The sequence below is a fragment of the Microchirus variegatus genome (assembly GCF_963457635.1).
Source record: "Microchirus variegatus genome assembly, chromosome: 19".
NCBI lineage: Eukaryota > Metazoa > Chordata > Actinopteri > Pleuronectiformes > Soleidae > Microchirus > Microchirus variegatus.
The window spans coordinates 527,257-550,207 of NC_139820.1; the positions used below are offsets into that span (position 1 = coordinate 527,257).

General features: G+C 42.4%; 1 protein-coding gene across 2 annotated transcripts; it reads right to left on the reverse strand.

The window, feature by feature from the left end:
• Positions 1 to 1,967: 1,967 nt before the first annotated feature.
• wdr17 (WD repeat domain 17) lies at positions 1,968 to 22,036 on the reverse strand (the record flags this gene model as incomplete). 2 transcript variants are annotated; one of them, XM_083905865.1, is made up of 31 exons in its annotated part: positions 1,968 to 2,087; positions 2,191 to 2,288; positions 2,573 to 2,640; positions 4,419 to 4,523; positions 4,630 to 4,731; positions 4,870 to 4,972; positions 5,565 to 5,706; positions 5,822 to 5,933; positions 6,109 to 6,248; positions 6,456 to 6,555; positions 8,364 to 8,452; positions 8,535 to 8,667; positions 8,774 to 8,838; positions 10,485 to 10,640; positions 11,560 to 11,685; positions 11,780 to 11,910; positions 12,951 to 13,100; positions 13,218 to 13,304; positions 13,402 to 13,517; positions 14,717 to 14,881; positions 14,964 to 15,050; positions 15,155 to 15,237; positions 16,691 to 16,782; positions 16,871 to 17,039; positions 17,132 to 17,319; positions 18,241 to 18,363; positions 18,448 to 18,588; positions 19,578 to 19,688; positions 19,770 to 20,000; positions 21,606 to 21,789; positions 21,914 to 22,036. In XM_083905865.1, 31 exons carry the CDS (start codon positions 22,034 to 22,036, stop codon positions 1,968 to 1,970), a joined length of 3,840 nt encoding a protein of 1,279 aa, XP_083761991.1. The 2 variants fall into 2 exon arrangements, with proteins under 2 accessions (XP_083761991.1, XP_083761990.1); XM_083905864.1 differs by having other exon boundaries at positions 1,968 to 2,128; positions 2,187 to 2,288.
• Between the last annotated feature and the right edge of the window lie 915 nt (positions 22,037 to 22,951).

The window sequence follows — 22,951 nt, forward strand, 5'->3', positions numbered from 1 at the left end:
TCAAAAAAATTGTCCGATTTTGGACGACATAGTAGATATAGTATGTCGTTTTTGTCAAATTTTGGACCAAATTCTTTTTTTTCAACAAATGGTCACATTTTGGACGATATAGTATAGTATGACGTACTACATAGTATAGTATGACCTTTTGTCAAGTTTTGGACCAAAAAAATGCTTTTCAAAAAAATTGTCAGATTTTGGACGACATAGTATAGTATGTCGTTTTTGTCAAATTTTGGACCGAATTTTTTTTCCCAAAAATTGTCACATTTTGGACGATATAGTATAGTATGACCTTTTGTCAAGTGTTGGACCAAAAAAATGCTTTTCAAAAAAATTGTCTGATTTTGGACGACATAGTATATAGTATGATATACTACATAGTATAGTATGACCTTTTGTCAAGTGTTGGACCAAAAAAATGCTTTTCAAAAAAATTGTCTGATTTTGGACGACATAGTATATAGTATGATATACTACATAGTATAGTATGACCTTTTGTCAAGTTTTGGACCAAAAAAATGCTTTTCAAAAAAAATTTCCGATTTTGGACGACATAGTATAGTATGTCGTTTTTGTCAAGTTTTAGACCAAAAAAATGGTCATAAAAATTTGTTTGTAAAAACGAAATGACGCGACAGAGAGTTTGGAAGTTGTTTTTTAAACACCCAGACACACATACCTGCAGTGGGATTCGAACCCACGACGTCGTGCGAGATGCGACGTCCTTGTCCACTGGTCCATCTTCAGCGCTGACGAATCTCATGTGATATAAGTGAAGTGATGAAGGTTCGATGAGTTATTTAACGGATCAGTTTCTGAAAAACTCTAAGTTTAAGAAATAAAGAAATCCAGAGTCAGAGCATGAAGACGAGTTTCTCTCAGGTCAGAAGTTCTGATCTTACCATGAAGTTCACGCACAGCAGGAAGTCTGAGGTTGTGAGTTCAAATCCTAATAAATCTTTAATCAAACATTCAAAATGTTGAATAATTGTGCGAGAGACAAAAAATATGAAGCAGTTTTATTTTATTTTATTATTTTATTTATTTTTACAACATGAGATAAAATTACCCTGTGTGTGTTTGAGGAAAAGCCAACAAAATGAGCCACAAACCCCGCCCCCCTGTCACAAACCCCGCCCCCTACCACAAACCCCGCCCCCCTGCCCCATCACGACATATGAAGGCCAATGAACGCCGGACTACATTCTCGCCACATGAACGGCTACGCTAACGCTAACGTTCCAGGATCTTCCGATGTATCTGTTGACGTCCGTCTTCTAAAGGTCGTACGAAATCGCCGTCATAAAAGACGCGAGTGCGCGTTTTCCCCTGTGGTTTATGTACGTGAATCGTAAACGCATCGTACGTTAAACAGCAGAAATGGGACAACGTCGGACGCTTTTTGTAATTGCCATATTCTTGAAACTTGAGAAGTATTTTCTTCGTATAAAGTTGAAAGATAACGTGTGGAGAACCTCAGGGTTCTAACCTCGGCCCGTTTACGATCAAACCGTTCTGCGTTTATGCTAACGACGCACGTTTATTTCTCCCTGTACGTCGACAACCGGCAGTTAAGGGGAAACTTAAGGGAAACGGAAAACACTTGTCACTAACGTTAAAGTTCACGTACGTAAAGACAGAGACGCACAAACGACGTTAACAAAACATTTATTCTATCTGACAAAGTTAAGATTCGCTTACGTTTCCGCTTAAACGCTAACTGGGAATATTTGGTAATATTTTGGCGTATTTTTTTTTTTTAACTCACGTCTTTTACGACAACGATGTAGCGACAAAACACTCGACGCTAAAATCCAGTTGATGCTGAAGCACAAAAATGTACGTTTCTGTTCAGTTTACGTCGTGTGTGTGTGTGTGTGTGTGTGTGTGTGGGTGTGTGTGTGTGTGTGTGTGTGTGTGTGTGTGTGTGTGTGTGTGTGTGTATGTGTGTGTGTGTGTGTGTGTTAGAAGGGGTTGATACGGACTCCGGTTCCGAGCGGGGAGAACGGGTTGACTTTAGCCCACATTAGTGCGTCGTTCAGGGAAATCGCAGATTTTCCGTCTTCCAACAGAAAAACTGGACCCTGTGAAAAAACAACAACAACAACAACAACAACGCGAGAAACTGTAAATACAAACATCCAATAATGTCTGATTAATAATCAGGTGAGGGACAGACGGACGGACCTGTATCCTCTGTCCAGTGAAGCAGGACAGCTGGACGTCAGAGTGACTGGGCAGATTTGATCCGGTCACATAATCAGATCCAAACATCACCAACGACTCTGCAACACATGAGACTTTAATGACTCAGCGTTTTTTGTCCTGACACTGGATTCATTATTGATCTGAGCATTCAGCTCACTCTGCCCACACCAAAGTCCATAGAGAAAACCAGTGACTTTAGCTCACGGGGACACAGGAGCTGCTGGTCCTCTGCTGCCTCGTGTGGTCACTTTATGTCACTGAGTTAAGTCTAAATTAATTGCTGTGATGTTAAAATCACTGGTTTACTCTATGGACTTTGGTGTGGGAGAGTGAGTGACTTTGGTTCAGTTACTTCAGTTACCAGAGTCTGACGGCTGAATTCTTCTTTGCAGAGAGTTGAACTCGTCTCTTTGACTCTCTGATGGAGGACTGAGGACACACACACACACACACACACACACACACACACACACACACACAGTTAAATGCATACTTAACAATACTTGTTGTTGTTGTTGTGGATAAAGTCGTACTTGTTGTTATGTTGATGTTGTGTTGATTTTGTGTTGTTGTTGTGTTGTGTCTAAAGTCGTACTTGTTGTGTTGTTGTATTGTGTCTAAAGTCGTATTTGTTGTTGTGTTGTTGTTGTGTTGTGTCTGAAGTCTTACTTGTTGTGTTGTTGTGTTGTGTCTGAAGTCGTACTTGTTGTTGTGTTGTTCTTGTGTTGTGTGTGAAGTCGTACTTGTTGTGTTGTTGTTGTGTCTAAAGTCGTACTTGTGTTGTTGTTGTGTTGTGTCTGAAGTTGTACTTGTTGTTGTTGTGTTGTTGTTGTGTTGTGTCTAAAGTCGTACTTGTTGTGTTGTTGTGTTGTGTCTGAAGTTGTACTTGTTGTTGTTGTGTTGTTGTTGTGTTGTGTCTAAAGTCGTACTTGTTGTGTTGTTGTATTGTGTCTAAAGTCGTATTTGTTGTTGTGTTGTTGTTGTGTTGTGTCTGAAGTCTTACTTGTTGTGTTGTTGTGTTGTGTCTGAAGTCGTACTTGTTGTTGTGTTGTTCTTGTGTTGTGTGTGAAGTCGTACTTGTTGTGTTGTTGTTGTGTCTAAAGTCGTACTTGTGTTGTTGTTGTGTTGTGTCTGAAGTTGTACTTGTTGTTGTTGTGTTGTTGTTGTGTTGTGTCTAAAGTCGTACTTGTTGTGTTGTTGTGTTGTGTCTGAAGTTGTACTTGTTGTTGTTGTGTTGTTGTTGTGTTGTGTCTAAAGTCGTACTTGTTGTGTTGTGTCTGAAGACGTACTTGTTGTTGTGTTGTTGTTGTATTGTGACTGAAGTCATACTTGTTGTTGTGTTGTGTCTGAAGTCGCACTTGTTGTGTTGTTGTTGTGTTGTCTCTAAAGTCATACTTGTTGTGTTGTGTCTAAAGTCGTACTTGTTGTTGTGTTGTTGTTGTGTTGTGTCTGAAGTCGTACTTGTTGTTGTGTTGTGTCTGAAGTCGTACTTGTTGTTGTGTTGTGTCTGAAGTCGTACTTGTTGTTGTGTTGTTGTTGTGTTGTGTCTAAAGTCGTACTTGTTGTTGTGTTGTTTCTGAAGTCGTACTTGTTGTTGTGTTGTTGTGTCTGAAGTCGTACTTGTTGTTGTGTTGTTGTTGTGTTGTGTCTAAAGTCGTACTTGTTGTTGTGTTGTTGTTGTGTTGTGTCTGAAGTCGTACTTGTTGTTGTGTTGTGTCTGAAGTCGTACTTGTTGTTGTGTTGTGTCTGAAGTCGTACTTGTTGTTGTGTTGTTGTTGTGTTGTGTCTAAAGTCGTACTTGTTGTTGTGTTGTGTCTGAAGTCGTACTTGTTGTTGTGTTGTTGTGTCTGAAGTCGTACTTGTTGTTGTGTTGTTGTTGTGTTGTGTCTAAAGTCGTACTTGTTGTGTTGTTGTTGTGTTGTGTCTGAAGTCGTACTTGTTGTTGTGTTGTGTCTGAAGTCGTACTTGTTGTTGTGTTGTGTCTGAAGTCGTACTTGTTGTTGTGTTGTTGTTGTGTTGTGTCTGAAGTCGTACTTGTTGTTGTGTTGTGTCTGAAGTCGTACTTGTTGTTGTGTTGTTGTGTCTGAAGTCGTACTTGTTGTTGTGTTGTTGTTGTGTTGTGTCTGAAGTCGTACTTGTTGTTGTGTTGTTGTGTCTGAAGTCGTACTTGTTGTTGTGTTGTTGTTGTGTTGTGTCTGAAGTCGTACTTGTTGTTGTGTTGTTGTTGTGTACACGCTCTCCAGGCGTCCAGCTCCACACTCAGCTGCTCGATCTTCAGAGGAACACAAACCTCTCTGCGCTTCAACAGCTGACTGAAAAACAAACACAACGCGTTTACATGCAGCGACCACTGGGGGGGGCGGAGTCCACACACCGGGGGGCGGAGTCCATACGCGAGGGGGCGGGGTCTGTGTTTACCTGGTGTATTCATAGAGCGCAGGTACGATGCTGCAGTACTGACGTCTGATGGCGAGCAACGCTCCGACGTAACCACACAAGATCAACAGCTCACTGCGAGCTCTGCACACACACACACACACATGCACACACACGCACGCACGCACGCACGCACGCACGCACGCACACACACACACACACATGAGTATCACAGAGGTCAGATTAAACAGTATAGTAAAGTATATAAAGGTGTTTTTTTACTGCGTGTTGTTGTTGATCATCAGACGATCCGTCCTGATGTAACTCATCAGCTCCAGGATTGGCTGAACTCTGTCCACCGTCCAATCAGAGCCACTCAGCTGCTCTGCACACACATTAGTAGTATTATTAGTAGTATTTGTATTATGACTAGTAGTATTATTACTGCGTTTACAATAAATAAATAAATAAAGAAGAACCATTTTTTCCTCAAAATCAGTACTGACAGATGCTAGTTAGCTTAGATAGATATATGCTAGTTCGCTTGTTAGCTTAGATAGACAGAGGCTAGTTAGCTTGTTGACTTAGATAGATAGATAGATAGATAGATAGATAGATAGATAGATAGATAGATAGATAGATAGATAGATAGATAGATAGATAGATCATAGTTAGCTTGTTAGCTTAGATAGATAGATAGATAGATAGATAGATAGATAGATAGATAGATAGATAGATAGATAGATAGATAGATAGATAGATAGATAGATAGATAGATAGATAGATAGATCGATCATAGTTAGCTTGTTAGCTTAGATAGCGTGTTAGCTTAGATAGATAGATAGATAGATAGATAGATAGATAGATAGATAGATAGATAGATAGATAGATAGATAGATAGATAGATAGATAGATAGATAGATAGATAGATAGATAGATAGATCATAGTTAGCATGTTAGCTTAGCCCCGCTCTAACCTTTGATGTGATCGATCCCGACCTGCAGAGCGACCTCAGGCTCTGGGCTGAGCAGGTGATATTTAACGGCCGAGAGCAAATCTCCGTCACACTCTGCCGACTCTGCCAAAGACGTACACTCGTCTGAGGATGGGAGTCCACACTGGACAGACAGAAGACACACACACACACACACACACATGACTGTGGCCGTCCTCTCATGTGACGTGAGGACGTGAGGACGTGAGGACGCGAGGACGTGAGGACGGTGGACTCACTGTGTGGTGTAACTGCTGGATCTCTGCAGACGTCCCCGGGTAAAACGCACACAGCTCAGCCAAAAACACGCCATTGTCCGGGATCATGTGCAGGAGCTCAGCTGACAGTTCCCTGAGCGGACACCAGGGGGCGACACAAACACTGAGCGTTACACAGACTGGACCTTTAAAGCAGCAGCGAAGTGCTTCTAACAAAGTTCAACAAAGCTGGGAAAAATGCTGAATATTCATTATAAAATATTCAGCAGATATTGAATTGATCGACCAATCGAGCGGCAGAGACGCACCATGTGGGCGTGGCCATGTACTTCCTGGCTAACAGCTGGAGAGTGTACGCCGTGTTCTGAGCGGCCGCTTCGCCGAGGACGAGGCCGACGCACGCCGCTAACTCCAGCTCGTTTCCCCGGATCAGACTGCACATGGCCAGCTGCACACACACACGCACACACACACACACACACACACACTTATTGTCAGTCGTAGAATTAAGAAAAGGTTACATTTGTTATGACACAGTGAATGTTAGGAAGGACTCTTTCCTTGTCTCTGTAGGAGACTTGGAAGGATCCTTGACCCCTGTGACCTCTGTGACCCCTGTGACCCCTGTGACCCCTGTGGTCAGGTGTGCGTTTACCTGGACGTTGTCCACAGCGAGGTGACAACACGCAGCTAACACGGAGCGTCCGTCCTGGAAGAACCATTCTGCCAGTTCCTGACACACTTTGTGAAGCAAACTGATGAAGAAGAGGAAGAAGAAAAGGTCAAAGGTCGTGATGAACCACTGACGTCTATGATTCCCCAAACTTCCGACAAGAGAATAAAACTACTGAGACCTAAATCACAGTAAATGTAATGAAACATAAGAAATGTAAATCTGAACAAAAACGTTTTGGAAAATTCTGCAAATTTGTTTTGAGGGACCCAAAAAAAGTCACCTGCGACCCACAGGTGAGTCCTGACCCAGTGTTTGAGAACCACTGCTTTAAATAACATCTGTTTGTTTCTGAACCACGAGACAAAAACTGTGTGGACAGAAGGTGGTCAAAGGGGGGCGCTAAAGAACTTTCAATTCTCAATTTTTTTAATTCTGACTTGATTCAATTCTGAGTACAATTTCTCCAAGTCCGAATTTCTTCAATACTGACTTTTTTTATTCTGATTTTTTCTATTCTGAATTTTCTATTCTGAATTTTCAATTTTGAATTTTTAAAATATGAATTTTTCAAATGTGAATTTTTCAAATGTGAATTTTTCAAATGTGAATTTTTCAATTCTGAATTTTCAATTCTGAATTTTTCAAATGTGAATTTTTCAAATGTGAATTTTTCAAATGTGAATTTTTCAAATGTGAATTTTTCAATTCTGAATTTTTCAAATGTGAATTTTTCAAATGTGAATTTTTCAAATGTGAATTTTTCAAATGTGAATTTTTCAATTCTGAATTTTTCAAATGTGAATTTTTCAAATGATTATTTTTCAAATGATTATTTTTCAAATGATTATTTTTCAGTTCTGAATTTTTCAGTTCTGAATTTTTCAGTTCTGAATTTTTCAATTCTGAATTTTTCAATTCTGAATTTTTCAAATGTGAATTTTTCAAATGTGAATTTTTCAGTTCTGAATTTTTCAGTTCTGAATTTTTCAATTCTGAATTTTTCAAATGTGAATTTTTCAAATGTGAATTTTTCAAATGTGAATTTTTCAAATGTGAATTTTTCAATTCTGAATTTTTCAATTCTGAATTTTTCAATTCTGAATTTTTCAATTCTGAATTTTTCAATTCTGAATTTTCAATTCTGAATATTTCAATTCTGAATTTTTCAAATGTGAATTTTTCAATTCTGAATTTTTCAATTCTGAATTTTTCAATTCTGAATTTTTCAATCCTGAATTTTTCAAATGTGAATTTTTCAAATGTGAATTTTTCAATTCTGAATTTTTCAATTCTGAATTTTTCAATTCTGAATTTTTCAATTCTGAATTTTTCAATTCTGATTTTTTTCAATTCTGAATTTTCCAATTCTGAATTTTTCAATTCTGAATTTTTCAAATGTGAATTTTTCAAATGTGAATTTTTTCAATTCTGAATTTTTCAATTCTGAATTTTTCAATTCTGAATTTTTCAATTCTGAATTTTTCAATTCTGAGTACAATTTATCCAAGTCCGAATTTCTTCAATACTGACTTTTTTTTGACGCAGAATTTATTCAGATTTTTTTCTATTCTGAATTTTTCAAATGTGAATTTTTCTATTCTAAATTTTAAATTTTGAATTTTTCAAATGTAAATTTCTCAAATGTGAAATTTTCAATTCTGAATTTTTTAATTCTGAATTTTTTAATTCTGAATTTTTCAATTCTGAATTTTTCAATTCTAAATTTGATTTTTTTTAAATTTCCAGTTTTCAAAAAAAATCATATGTGGTCCTAATAATCCTCTTCTGTATTTTACCGATTTAAATAAAAATAAAAATAATATTAGTTGTAACATAAAACTCTGTAATGTGTGTGTGTGTGTGTGTGTGTGTGTGTGTGTGTGTGACCTCTGGTACTGCTGTATGTTCTCCACATCACACGTCGCGTGGTTGACAGAAGAACTTTGAGGTTCTCGTATGTTTCCTTCACACGCTCCCTGAAACAAGAAGAATGTTGTCGTCTCTGTTGATGTAAAACCTTCAGCTGCTCATCATCATCATCATCGTCATCATCATCACCTGAGCGATGAGTAGCGCCTCCTGCAGTTGTCCTCGGCCACTGAAGAACGTCACCAGCTTCTTGATGTCTCCTGTAGCGATGCAGTATGGGATGGCGTCGTCGTTGTCTTCAGCCATCAGCTGATCGGCTCTCCTGCAAACCAAAGACGCAGAGTAGTAGTTTATACATTTAAATATATAAATATATATATATATATGTGATTGTGTATATGTATATATAGATATTTATATAAGTTCACCTCTGCATGAGTTTCTTCCAGTACTTCATGGAAACACCTGGAGCCACAGACAGAGCTTTTTCCCACTGAAACACAAACAAACAGACAATTAAATGTAAATAAAAAGAAGTGCTTTTGGTTAGCTGGTTAGCTCGTTAGCTGGTTAGCTGGTTAGCGTGTCGAGCTCCCGAATTTATTTAAGCATCAATTCAACTCTAAATGTCATTAACAACCAAAACAAATGTACGAATCTGGATTCCTCCATGTTTTTGTTGCCCCCTAGAGTCGCATACAGGCGGTGCACCACAATGACCCAGTTTAGTCAAAGTAAGACAAAACAAAGAAGACTTTGTTGTCTTTGTTCCTTCCATTTTTAAATAAGAGTTTTAAATCCATAAATTAAATAAATACAATTTTGGTGTTCGTTGAATGCGTGTCGTAAGGTGGAAGTGGGCGGGGCAAACACATATGCGAAACCAGTGTTTGACGTACATGAACAGAACTTCGCACACATGTCAATCACGTCAGGACGGTCAAAAGAGTCAGTGGCGACTTTGTCGTAAGTCCTACAGGGAGGCGGCCATTTTGGGGTTGAACGGCCATTTTTTTGGCCTCAGAACTCGACCTCGAGCTTTACTGCGATCGTCTTCAAACGTCTGCGACGACGTTCCGATGTTTCTGTTTCTGTGACAGGAGTTCGTAAACATGAGCTAAAACCATGTGGTTTCCATGACGAAGAGCAAGTGTTTGGATGACGAATGGAAAACTTCCCTCACAGACGCTTAAAGACTGAAGGTAAACACTGGAAACTTTGAGTGAAGAGAACGTTTCAAACAAAACTGGATTCAAATCTGATTCAGATCAGATTTGACGACTACATTTTTGTCTCTGACACACACACAGAGACAGGTAGCTAGGTAGATAGCTAGCTAGCTAGGTAGGTAGATAGTTAGCTAGGTAGGTAGGTAGATACCTAGGTAGGTAGATAGTTAGCTAGGTAGGTAGGTAGATAGGTAGATAGCTAGCTAGGTAGGTAGATAGTTAGCTAGGTAGGTAGGTAGGTAGGTAGGTAGGTAGGTAGGTAGGTAGGTAGGTAGGTAGGTAGGTAGGTAGGTAGGTAGCTAGCTAGGTAGTTAGGTAGATAGCTAGGTGGGTAGATAGCTAGGTAGCTAGGTAGATAGATAGCTAGGTAGCTAGGTAGATAGCTAGGTAGGTAGCTAGCTAGGTGGATATGTAGGTTGGTAGATAGCTAGGTAGGTAGGTAGCTAGCTAGGTGGGTATGTAGGTTGGTAGATAGCTAGGTAGGTAGAGAGATAGATATCTAGTTAGGTAGGTAGATATCTAGGTAGGTAGCTAGGTAGGTATGTAGATAGTTAGCTAGGTAGGTAGGTAGATAGCTAGGTAGTTAGGTAGGTAGGTAGGTAGCTAGCTAGCTAGATAGGTAGGTTCCACACAGGGAGGTTGGTAGATAGCTAGCTAGGTAGATAGATAGATAGATAGATAGATAGATAGATAGATAGATAGATAGATAGATAGATAGATAGATAGATAGATAGATAGATAGATAGATAGATAGATAGATAGATAGATAGATAGGTCAATTTGTGTCTCTGTCACACACACAGACAGGTAGGTAGATATGTAGATAGCTAGCTAGGTAGGTATGTCCATTGTTGTCTCTCTCACACACACAGACACACACACAGACACACACACAGACACACACACACACCTGTCCCAGCTCCACCATGAGTTCACAGTAGCGTTGAATCTGTCCCAGTCTCAGGTGAATGTCTGCAGCTTCCTTCAGCCTCTCCTCTTTACTCGGAGCTCCGATTCCTCCTCCAAACTTACACATCTTCACGATGGTCAGTTCCTGAGCGTCCGACTGAAAGACACCACAGACCACGTCAACCACAGAGGACACTCAGAGGACAGAGGACAGAGGACACTCAGAGGACACTCAGAGGACAGAGGACACTCAGAGGACAGACGACACTCAGAGGACACTCAGAGGACAGAGGACACTCAGAGGACACTCAGAGGACAGAGGACACTCAGAGGACACTCAGAGGACAGAGGACACTCAGAGGACACAGACCAGAGACCAGAGAGTCCAGATCTGGATCAACAACAACCATAGAATTGTTTCTTCCTGAGCTCATTAACAAACAGTTTCATTCAAATCCACTCTAAAAAAGACAATTCTTCACAATGTGGACAAACTAACCTAAGCTATGTTAAACCTAAACTAACCAAACCAAACCTGGCCCAATTTAAGTTAAACTATAATAAGCTAACCTCAACTATCCCTTTGCTAACTTATCCTAAGTATGTTCCTAAGAACATGTCTAAACCTTTACTAACCTTAAGCTAATCTAACCCATGACTTTGAAAACCTAGCCTAAGCTAATCTCTGCTAAACTAACCTAACATTTTGCTAACATAACCTTACCTAACCCTTTGCATACCTAAGCTAAGCTAAGCTAACCATTTCCTTTACTCATCCTAAACTAATCCTTTGCAAGCCTAACTCTTTGCTAACTCAACCTTAGCCTTTGCTTATCTAGGTTATCCCCTGCTAAGCTAAGTTAACTGAACCTATTCTTACTCTTTGCTAACATGGCCGCCATTTTGTTTGTTGTCATTGTTGGAAAGATGTGAATCAATGATGTAAACATTATTATTATTGAAGAAGACAATATTAATTCCCTTTCACAACATTATCACCATATAGTCTCGTGTAAAGGGTAAAGTTTAAGGCTGGATTAAGGTCATTAATCCAGGGATCTGATTGGTTGACTCACCGTTTTAAATTTGAGCAGGTGCTTCATGTGCATCACTCCTTTACTGTAGCTGGAGGGCAGCAGTGAGTCGTCTTGCCCATTGATCACCGACACCAGGTCCCACAGGTTGCTGCTGCCCCCTGGTGGCTGACGGGGGAACAGGAGACACACGAGAAAGGTTTTCATGAGCACAAAGCACACACACACAGAAAATCCCCTCAGAAACAGCTGACGTAGTTACCGAGAAGCACTCGGAGAACCAGCGTAGCCTCTTAGCTCTGACGTCAGCGCTGAGTTTATCCAGCTCCTGTTTGACGTCTCGAGAAACTTTCCCACAGAGCAGAGGAGGAGAACCAGGAACCATGGCCGTGTCTGCAGAGAACATGGAGAGCATGACGGTGAGGACACCAGGGCTGACATTCTCTGTCAGAATGCGCCCTCTGCTGGAGAAAAGTACACATCACATGCTTTATATACACTGGTGAGACCTGTGTTTGGGAAACCTTTATAGGTAAGTAGGTTCCACATAGGTAGGTAGGTAGGTGGGTAAGTGGGTAGGTAGCTAGCTAGCTAGGTAGGTTCCACATAGGTAGGTAGGTGGGTAAGTGGTTGGGTAGCTAGCTAGCTAGGTAAGTTCCACATAGGTAGGTAGCTAGCTAGCTAGGTAGGTTCCACATAGGTAGGTTCCACATAGGTAGGTAGGTGGGTAGGTAGCTAGCTAGCTAGGTAGGTTCCACATAGGTAGGTAGGTAGGTAAGTGGGTAGGTAGCTAGCTAGCTAGGTATGTTCCACATAGGTAGGTAAGAGGGTTGGTAGCTAGCTAGCTAGGTAGGTTCCACATAGGTAGGTAGGTAGGTAGGTAGGTAGGTAGGTAGGTAGGTAGGTAGGTAGGTAGGTAGGTAGGTAGGTAGGTAGGTAGGTAGGTAGGTAGGTAGGTAGGTAAGTGGGCAGGTAGCTAGCTAGCTAGGTAGGTTCCACATCGGTATGTAGGTAGGTAAGTAGATAAGTAAGTAGGTAGGTAGCTAGGTAGGTTCCACATAGGTAGGTAAGAGGGTTGGTAGCTAGCTAGCTAGGTAGGTTCCACATAGGTAGGTAAGAGGGTTGGTAGCTAGCTAGCTAGGTAGGTTCCACATCGGTATGTAGGTAGGTAAGTAGATAAGTAAGTAGGTAGGTAGCTAGGTAGGTTCCACATAGGTAGGTAAGAGGGTTGGTAGCTAGCTAGCTAGGTAGGTTCCACATAGGTAGGTAAGAGGGTTGGTAGCTAGCTAGCTAGGTAGGTTCCACATCGGTATGTAGGTAGGTAAGTAGATAAGTAAGTAGGTAGGTAGCTAGGTAGGTTCCACATAGGTAGGTCAGTGGGTAGTTAGCTAGCTAGCTAGGTAGGTTCCACATAGGCAGGTATGTTGTGTTACCTGTGTTTCCGATGATCTTCTCCCACGGCTGCTCAGTGAGGATGTTGAGCAGCAGAGGAGAGATGAGAGGAGTGAGTGACCACAGCCTCACTGTGCTGTCTCTGCTGCAGGACGCCATGGTGAAGGGACGACTGTGGTGACAGGTCAGACCTGCACACGCACACACACACGCACACGCACGCACACACACGCACGCACACACACACACACGCACACAGTGTATTTACACGACATGCTCACATTGACGTTCAGACCCTAAAGTCTCACCGTAAACATCAGCTCCGTGGTCAAAGGTCGTGTCCAGACATGTTCCGTCCCTCGTGTCCCACACTCTGATCGTATAATCCCAGGAACCTGGAAAACAGATCAAATCAGAATGATTCACGCTGATTAAATCACAGGAGGGAAAGTTCACAGGTTGTCAGGTTGTCATCAGGTCGGTAAGAATTACCTGAGATGAGGAGATAAGGAACCTCAGTGTTCCACATCAAACCTCTGACTGGAGCTGTGTGTCCACTGAGGACATTGATGCAGGCGTCCTGAGTGTAGTCCCATATACGCACAGTGCTACACACACACACACACACACACACACACACACACACAGCTCACTGTAACTACACCTTTAAAGTGAGGACATGAGGACACAGGAGGACATGAGGACATGAGGACACATGAGGACACAGGAGGACATGAGGACACAGGAGGACATGAGGACACATGAGGACACAGGAGGACATGAGGACACATGAGGACATGAGGACATGAGGACACATGAGGACACAGGAGGACATGAGGACATGAGGACACAGGAGGACATGAGGACATGAGGACATGAGGACACAGGAGGACATGAGGACACAGGAGGACATGAGGACACATGAGGACACAGGAGGACATGAGGACATGAGGACACAGGAGGACATGAGGACACATGAGTACATGAGGACACATGAGTACATGAGGACACAGGAGGACACATGAGTACATGAGGACACAGGAGGACATGAGGACACATGAGGACATGAGGACACAGGAGGACACATGAGGACACAGGAGGACATGAGGACACATGAGGACACATGAGGACACATGAGGACACATGAGGACATGAGGACACAGGAGTACATGAGGACACAGGAGGACATGAGGACACATGAGGACATGAGGACACAGGAGGACACATGAGGACACATGAGGACATGAGGACACAGGAGGACATGAGGACACAGGAGGACATGAGGACACAGGAGGACATGAGGACACATGAGGACACATGAGGACACATGAGTACATGAGGACACAGGAGGACATGAGGACACATGAGGACATGAGGACACAGGAGGACACATGAGGACACATGAGGACATGAGGACACAGGAGGACATGAGGACACAGGAGGACATGAGGACACATGAGGACACAGGAGGACATGAGGACACATGAGGACACAGGAGGACATGAGGACATGAGGACACAGGAGGACATGAGGACATGAGGACATGAGGACACAGGAGGACATGAGGACACAGGAGGACATGAGGACACAGGAGGACATGAGGACACATGAGGACACAGGAGGACATGAGGACACATGAGTACATGAGGACACAGGAGGACACATGAGTACATGAGGACACAGGAGGACATGAGGACACATGAGGACATGAGGACACAGGAGGACACATGAGGACACAGGAGGACATGAGGACACATGAGGACATGAGGACACATGAGGACATGAGGACACATGAGGACACACTCACCCGTCGTCTGAGCCTGAACACAGGATTCCCTCTCTGAGTGGAGACCAGCGGACGTGGAACACTTTAGCCAAGTGTCCAGTGAAGACCTTCAGAGGTTGATCAGAGCTTGTGGCCAAATAATAGACGCGGACATTTTTGTCCTCGCAGCCGGTCGCTATCATGTCTCTGCAGAGACGAGGGACAAAGAGACTGATTATTACACTGATTGTTTATATTCGACTGCATTGATATGTGACTCTTGTCTTACTTGTTGTTCTGGCTCCAGTCGCAGCCGAACACAGCGGCAGGATGTTTGTACTTGTGCAGAATCTTCCCGTCAATGGTGCGAATGATGCTGCGGTTTGAACACGAGACGCGCGTGAGATTCTCTGACCGACATAAAAGTTAGAAAAGAAAAGAAAATATAATATACACAGAAAAGATAAACGTTTCACTTGCCAGAATCCGTCTCCGCTACACGTCGCGATCCTCTTTGAATCCTTGTGGCTCCACGATATGCAGAATATTCCATTCTTGCCGTGCTGAGGGGTAAACAGAGAGGTCGTCAATATCGCCCTGAATATTCAAAAATCTGTTGGTGTAAAAATTTAAATATTTACCCAAAATCCCTCCCACTGTCAAAGTGCATCTCAAAAGTGAATTTCATAAATTCATGGAAATTATTCCTTAAGAGGTTTGTGAATATTTTCAACTGATCCTTGTTCAGGGCGATGCCGACTATTATGATGGTGAATTTCAAGTCATTCCGAGATACTTTTTGTTTTCGAGAAGAAACTCAGCTCACTGTCAAAGTGCATCAGGGCAAATGGATCATTTCATGATTTTCAAAAATTCATGAAAATTATTCCTTAAGAGGTTTGCAAATATTTTCAACAGATCCTTGTTCAGGGCGATGCCGACTATTATGATGGTGAATTTCAAGTCATTCCGAGATACTTTTTGTTTTCGAGAAGAAAGTCAGCTCACTGTCAAAGTGCATCAGGACAAATGGATCATTTCATGATTTTCAAAAATTCATGAAAATTATTCCTTAAGAGGTTTGCAAATATTTTCAACAGATCCTTGTTCAGGGTGATGCCGACTATTATGATGGTGAATTTCAAGTCATTCCGAGATACTTTATGTTTTTAAGAAGAAAGTCAGTTCACTGTCAAAGTGCATCAGGACAAATGGATCATTTCCTGATTTTCAAAAATTCATTAAAATTATTCCTTAAGAGGTTTGCAAATATTTTCAACTGATCCTTGTTCAGGGCGATGCCGACTATTACTGTGCACAATTTCAAGTCATTCTGAGATACTTTATGTTTTCGAGAAGAAAGTCAGCTCACTGTCAAAGTGCATCAGGGCAAATGAGTTATTTCCTGATTTTCAAAAATTCATGAAAATTATTCCTTAAGGGTTTTGCAAATATTTTTAACATATCCTTGTTCAGGGCGATGCCGACTATTACTGTGCACAATTTCAAGTCATTCTGAGATACTTTATGTTTTCGAGAAGAAAGTCAGCTCACTGTCAAAGTGCATCAGGGCAAATGAGTTATTTCCTGATTTTCAAAAATTCATGAAAATTATTCCTTAAGGGTTTTGCAAATATTTTTAACATATCCTTGTTCAGGGCGATGCCGACTAGTACTGTGCACAATTTCAAGTCATTCCGAGATACTTTTTGAATTTAAGACAAAAACCAGCTCTAAGTGCATCAGGGAAAATGGATAATTACCTGATTTTCAAAAAGTCATTAAAATTATTCCTTAAGAGATTTGCAAATATTTTAAACAGATCCTTGTTCAGGGCGATGCTGGTTATAACTGTGCACAATTTCAAGTCATTCTGAGATACTTTTAGTTTTTGAGACTAAACTCAGCTCACTGTCAAAGTGCATCAGGGCAAATGGATCATTTCCTGAATTTCCTGCAGGGGGCGTCAGTATCTCGTCGAGCCACATTAATAATATATATTAAAGTCAAAGTCACCTCATTGAAGCGAGTGATGATCTTCCCTTTCCTGACGTCCCAGATGAAGGCGCCGTTGCGAGACGTGGCTCCTGCGATGCAGTTCAGATCTCCTTCAGAACACAAGACGACATTCAATCAGAAACATTCGTTGAGGACGTTGAGGACGACGTCGTCCTTCCGTCGACACGTTCTTCGTACCTGGAGCCCAGGACAGAGAGTAGACCACGCCCTCGTTGCCAGGCGACGTGTTGACCGCCGTCAGGGTGTTTGTGTCCCAGATCTTGATGGTTCCGTCAAAGCTGGCCGTGGCCAACAGGTTTGGGTCGTCGGGCTTGAACTTACAGTCGAAGATGGTCTCGACGTGACCCTGGAAACACGGAGCAAAGACGCCGTGAGGTGAGCGGAGGTGGCGTTCTCTGACGTTCTGTCATACCGTCAGAAATCACGCCGCTGAAATACCAGGTCGCGCAGGAAGTCCCACTTTTTGGCGCCCATGTCGTAGAGGCCCACCCCTCCGTCCATGAAGCAGCAGACGGCGTGGCCCGGGGGGAGGGAGAAGGAGCGGTTCTGGGACAGAGTGGGCGGAGGCACCGCCTCACTGGTGGAGCTGGTGTACTGACTCTTACTGGGAGACGTGGAGTTCTGAGCTGCAGCGACAACAACTTTAAGTCTCAATTTTGAGCTCATTCATGTTTTGATTCAGTATGTTTATGGTGTTTACGGTTTCAAATGTTGTTTTAAACCGTTTAAAAAGACGGTTTCAAACGTTGAAAAACAGTTGAAGACGGTTTCAAACGATCTCAAACAGTTTTAAAACAGTTTTGAAACAGTTTTAAAACAGTTTAAAAACAGTTTACAACAGTTTCAAACGGTTTCAAATGGTTTCAAACAGTTGAAAACGGTTTAAAAACAGTCAAAAACTGTTTAACACAGTTTAAAACTGTGTTAAACAGTTGAAAACCGTTTGAAAACAGTAGAAAACCATTTGAATAACGTTTCAAACTGATTGAAAACAGTTTTGAAACAATTGAAAACCGTTTAGAAACTGTTTAAAACAGTTTCAAACAGTTTTAAAACAGTTTAAACACATTCCAAACAGTTTTAAAACAGTTGAAAAACGGTTGAAAACAGTTCAAAAACGGTTGAAACAGTTTTAAAACGTTTCAAACTGATTGAAAACAGTTTTAAAACAATTGAAAACTGTTAAGAAATGGTTTAAAACAGTTTAAAACCATTTCAAATAGTTTAAAAACAGTAGAAGACTGTTTAAAAAACAGTTTAAACACATTTCAAACAGTTTTAAAAACAACTGAAAACAGATTTAAAACAGTTGAGAAACAGTTTAAAACCGTTTCAAACAGTTTAAAAACAACTTAAAACAGTTCGATAACTGTTGAAAACAGTTTAAATACAGTAGAAAACCATCTAAAAACCGTTGAAAACTGATTAAAAACTGTTGAAAACAGTTTAAAAACAAGTGAAAACGGCTTTAAAACAGTTTAAAAACAGTTTAAAGAACAGTTTAAAAACCGTCTGACGGGAACAAACGTGCGTCCGACATGTTTCACCTTTCTTGGACAGAGGCGAGCTGAGCACGTGCAGAGCGTGGAAGCCGTTCTTCTTCAGTTTGAAGCTGTCGAGCGGCGTCGAGCGAGACACGTTCCACACCCGCAGGACGCCGACCTGAGAGTCTGACGTCCACAAACACAACAACGCTGACAAACTGAGACAAATCGCGTCGTGGAAAAAACGTGGGTGAACGAGACGGCTTTTACCTCCGGTGATGAACATTCCAGGAGCAGACGGAACCCAAGCCAAACACTGGACGGACGCAGCAGCCGAGGGGAAGCAGAAAGACGTGACGCAGTTCAGCGCCTCGCTGTCCACCAGCCTGATGCCGTTGTGAAGGTTCGACACTGACGGACAAAAACAAACATTCGTCGTCAAAACAGCCGCTAACGGCGTTCTACTGTGGGCGGAGTTTCACTCACGACATAACAACGCGTAAAAAAAAACGCTCTAAAAAAACGACCCGATACGATTCGTACGACTGATTCACTGTGAACCAAATACCAAATTTCACAGTTGGAAATCCCAAGTTTAGTCGGAAATTCCAACTTCCGACAACAACTGGAATGCACCGGTATCTCGAGCTAGCCTTTGTTAGCAATATCAGTCCATGGCAACAGTAAAAGTAGCAGTGGCAGCCATTTTGGTAAACTATGTCAGGGTTTGTGAATAGGAACTCGGAAAAGTCCAACTTCAGACTACAACTGGAACGCACCCTTAGATCGACTTACAAGAACAATTAACAGCAAAAGTAGCCGAGCGTTCTTGCTAACGATGCTAGTCTTGGGTTTGTGGCGTTGCTACAACTTGGAGATTCCAACTTCCTACAAAAACTGGAACGTACCATTACAAGAACAATTGACAGTAAAGTTAGTCGAGCGTTTTTGCTAACGATGCTAGTCTTGGGTTTGAGGTTGTGCCGACTTTTCCAAGTTCCAAGTCTCCAAGTTGACAACTCAACTTGGAGATTCCAACTTCTGACAACAACTGGAATGCACTTGAGCTAGCCTTTGTTAGCAATATCAGTCCATAGCATCAGTAAAAGCAGCAGTGGCAGCCATTTTGTAATCCTATCTGAGGGGTTTGTGATTAGGAACTCGGACAAGTCCAACTTCTGGCTACAACTGGAATGCACCAGTATCTTAAGCTAGCCTTTGTTAGCAACATCGGTCCATAGCAATGCAAAATAACAGTAAAAGTAGCATTGCGGCCATCTTGGAATCCTGATTCAGAGTTGGTGAGGTTGTTCTAAGTTGAAAATTCCGCTATTATCATCGAGGCTAACAAACAAACAAACAAACAAACAAACAAACAGATGAGGATGTTTTTGTCAGACCTAGTAAATAATCTGTGGACAGAGGATCCCACTCCAGAGCGCTGACAGGATCTTCTTCATCTGTTCCCTCCAACGACTCTGGACGCAGAACATGCTTCTGGTTTTTACTTCCTGACAAACAAAGAGTTTATAACAATCAGGAAATGACCAGGGTCAACAATCCGCTAAATGTCCCTTTAAATGTCCTCTCACCGGGCTGGAAGATGGACAAACTCCCGTCCGTGTGTCCAAACACCAGTTTGCCCTTCTTGGACGGATGCCACCTGAAGAGGCAGATGTCCGACAGGAAGGAGTGGGCCTCCTTGTGCACTGTCAGGCCGGGATTCGAACCCCCGTACACCCAGATGTAGAGCGGGCCGCGCTGCGACACAAACGCCACGCCGTCCGACGAGTTCCAGCACCAGCTGACCGACGTGGGCACACCTGAGGCGCCCCAGAGGAGACACCGTGAACTGCAGCTCGTCTTAAAAAAAAGCCCTAAAAGCTCCGGCGTGACGAGGTTAGAAGTTACGTACGCTAGCTTTAACGGTGTTTGTGTCGCGTAGCATGTTCACATCTTTATCTCAGTGTTTGTAAACCACTCACTCTCCCACACCAAAGCCCATAGAGAAAACCAGTGATTTTAGCTCACAGGGACACAGGAGCTGCTGGTCCTCTGCTGCCTCGTGTGGTCACTTTGGTAAATATGGTGGTAAATATTTTAAAAGCTGAATTCACTAAAATCAGTCATTGTAAGTTAGTGATGGAGGCAGCAGTGGATCAACAACTCCTGTGTGCTGTGATGTTAAAATCACTGGTTTACTCTATGGACTTTGGTGTGGGAGAGTGAGTGACTTTGGTGTGGGAGAGTGAGTGACTTTGGTGTGGGAGAGTGAGTGACTTTGGTGTGGGAGAGTGAGTGACTTTGGTGTGAGAGAGTGAGTGACTTTGGTGTGGGAGAGTGAGTGACTTTGGTGTGTGAGAGTGAGTGACTTTGGTGTGGGAGAGTGAGTGACTTTGGTGTGGGAAAGGGAGTGACTTTGGTGTGGGAGAGTGAGTGACTTTGGTGTGGGAGAGTGAGTGACTTTGGTGTGTGAGAGTGAGTGACTTTGGTGTGGGAGAGTGAGTGACTTTGGTGTGTGAGCGTGTGACTTTGGTGTGGGAGAGCGAGTGACTTTGGTGTGAGAGAGTGAGTGACTTTGGTGTGGGAGAGTGAGTGACTTTGGTGTGGGAGAGTGAGTGACTTTGGTGTGTGAGAGTGAGTGACTTTGGTGTGTGAGAGTGAGTGACTTTGGTGTGGGAGAGTGAGTGACTTTGGTGTGGCAGAGTGAGTGACTTTGGTGTGAGAGAGTGAGTGACTTTGGTGTGGGAGAGTGAGTGACTTTGGTGTGTGAGGAGAGTGAGTGACTTTGGTGTGTGAGAGTGAGTGACTTTGGTGTGAGAGAGTGAGTGACTTTGGTGTGAGAGAGTGAGTGACTTTGGTGTGTGAGAGTGAGTGACTTTGGTGTGTGAGAGTGAGTGACTTTGGTGTGAGAGAGTGAGTGACTTTGGTGTGTGAGGAGAGTGAGTGACTTTGGTGTGTGAGAGTGAGTGACTTTGGTGTGGGAGAGTGAGTGACTTTGGTGTGTGAGAGTGAGTGACTTTGGTGTGTGAGAGTGAGTGACTTTGGTGTGGGAGAGTGAGTGACTTTGGTGTGGCAGAGTGAGTGACTTTGGTGTGAGAGAGTGAGTGACTTTGGTGTGGGAGAGTGAGTGACTTTGGTGTGTGAGGAGAGTGAGTGACTTTGGTGTGTGAGAGTGAGTGACTTTGGTGTGAGAGAGTGAGTGACTTTGGTGTGAGAGAGTGAGTGACTTTGGTGTGTGAGAGTGAGTGACTTTGGTGTGTGAGAGTGAGTGACTTTGGTGTTGGAGAGTGAGTGACTTTGGTGTGGGAGAGTGAGTGACTTTGGTGTGGGAGAGTGAGTGACTTTGGTGTGGGAGAGTGAGTGACTTTGGTGTGTGAGCGTGTGACTTTGGTGTGTGATAGTGAGTAACTTGTTAGATCACTTACCTTTAGTATTGTCCAGTCTAGCCACAGCTCTCTTCTCACTAACGTTCCACACTATGAGCAGATTATCAGCAGATGCTGAAGTAAACAAGTCTCTATTGTCTAAACACCAGCTGATCGCTGTGATCGTCTTCTTGTGTTCAGACATGATGGATCTGAGCTTATACTCATTATACTGCTGGTCCAACTACAACACACACACACACACACACACACACAGAGTTTTCAGCTTCTTCGATGTGAATATTTCATGTACATATATATGTATATATATATATGTATATATGGTATAATATCCATGTCAAACCCACCTGATAGATGTAAATAGCTAACGTAGCACAGTAAGCGAATCTATCTCCACTGGCAGCACAAACATCTTTGTTCCACGGCTGACAACCTGCAGCAAGAAGACCTGTCTGCTTCACCTTAGACATGATGACCTACACACACACACACACACACACACACACACACACACACACACACACACACACACACACACACACACACACACACACACAGGTTAGAGAGGATAAGATGATTAAAGACCAGAGGGGGAGGGGCTGAGTACATCTGAGCTGTGATTGGACAGAGGACACAGAGGGCGGAGTCAACGAGACTGACATTATTATTACTATAATATTAATATTATTATTAATAATATTACTGTTGTTATTATTATGTTTGTTATTATTGTTGTTAGTGTTACTATTATTGTTGTTATTATTAATTAAATTAAATAATAATGACATTTATACCATGTTATAATAATGTGTGTGACACGTGATGTAGCATCACCGCTCACTCTCACACACCAAAGTCACTCACTCTCCCACACCAAAGTCACTCACTCTCCCACACCAAAGTCCATAGAGTAAACCAGTGATTTTAACATCATTACAATGACTGATTTTAGTGAATTCAGCTTTTAAAATATTTAATTTAGACTTAATTCAGTGACACAAAGTGACCACACGAGGCAGCAGAGGACCAGCAGCTCCTGTGTCCCTGTGAGCTAAAATCACTGATTTTCTCTATGGACTTTGGTGCGGGGGAGTGAGATAAAGTGAAGACCTGGTTTTGGGATTAGGATTAGGACTAAGATTAAGAATTGTGTTAGTTATTAACTGGTTATGGTTAAGATGTTACAGGTGCAGCACACACACACACACACACACACACACACACACACACACCGTGTCCCTGTGTGAGATTATGTGTGTGTGTTGACGTGTCAGTGTGTGTGTGTGTGTGTGTGTGTGTGTGTGTGTGTGTGTGTGTGTGTGTGTGTGTGTTCTTACCGTCAGGTGTTGACCGGCTCCACGTCCACGCACGCACGGACTCACGGA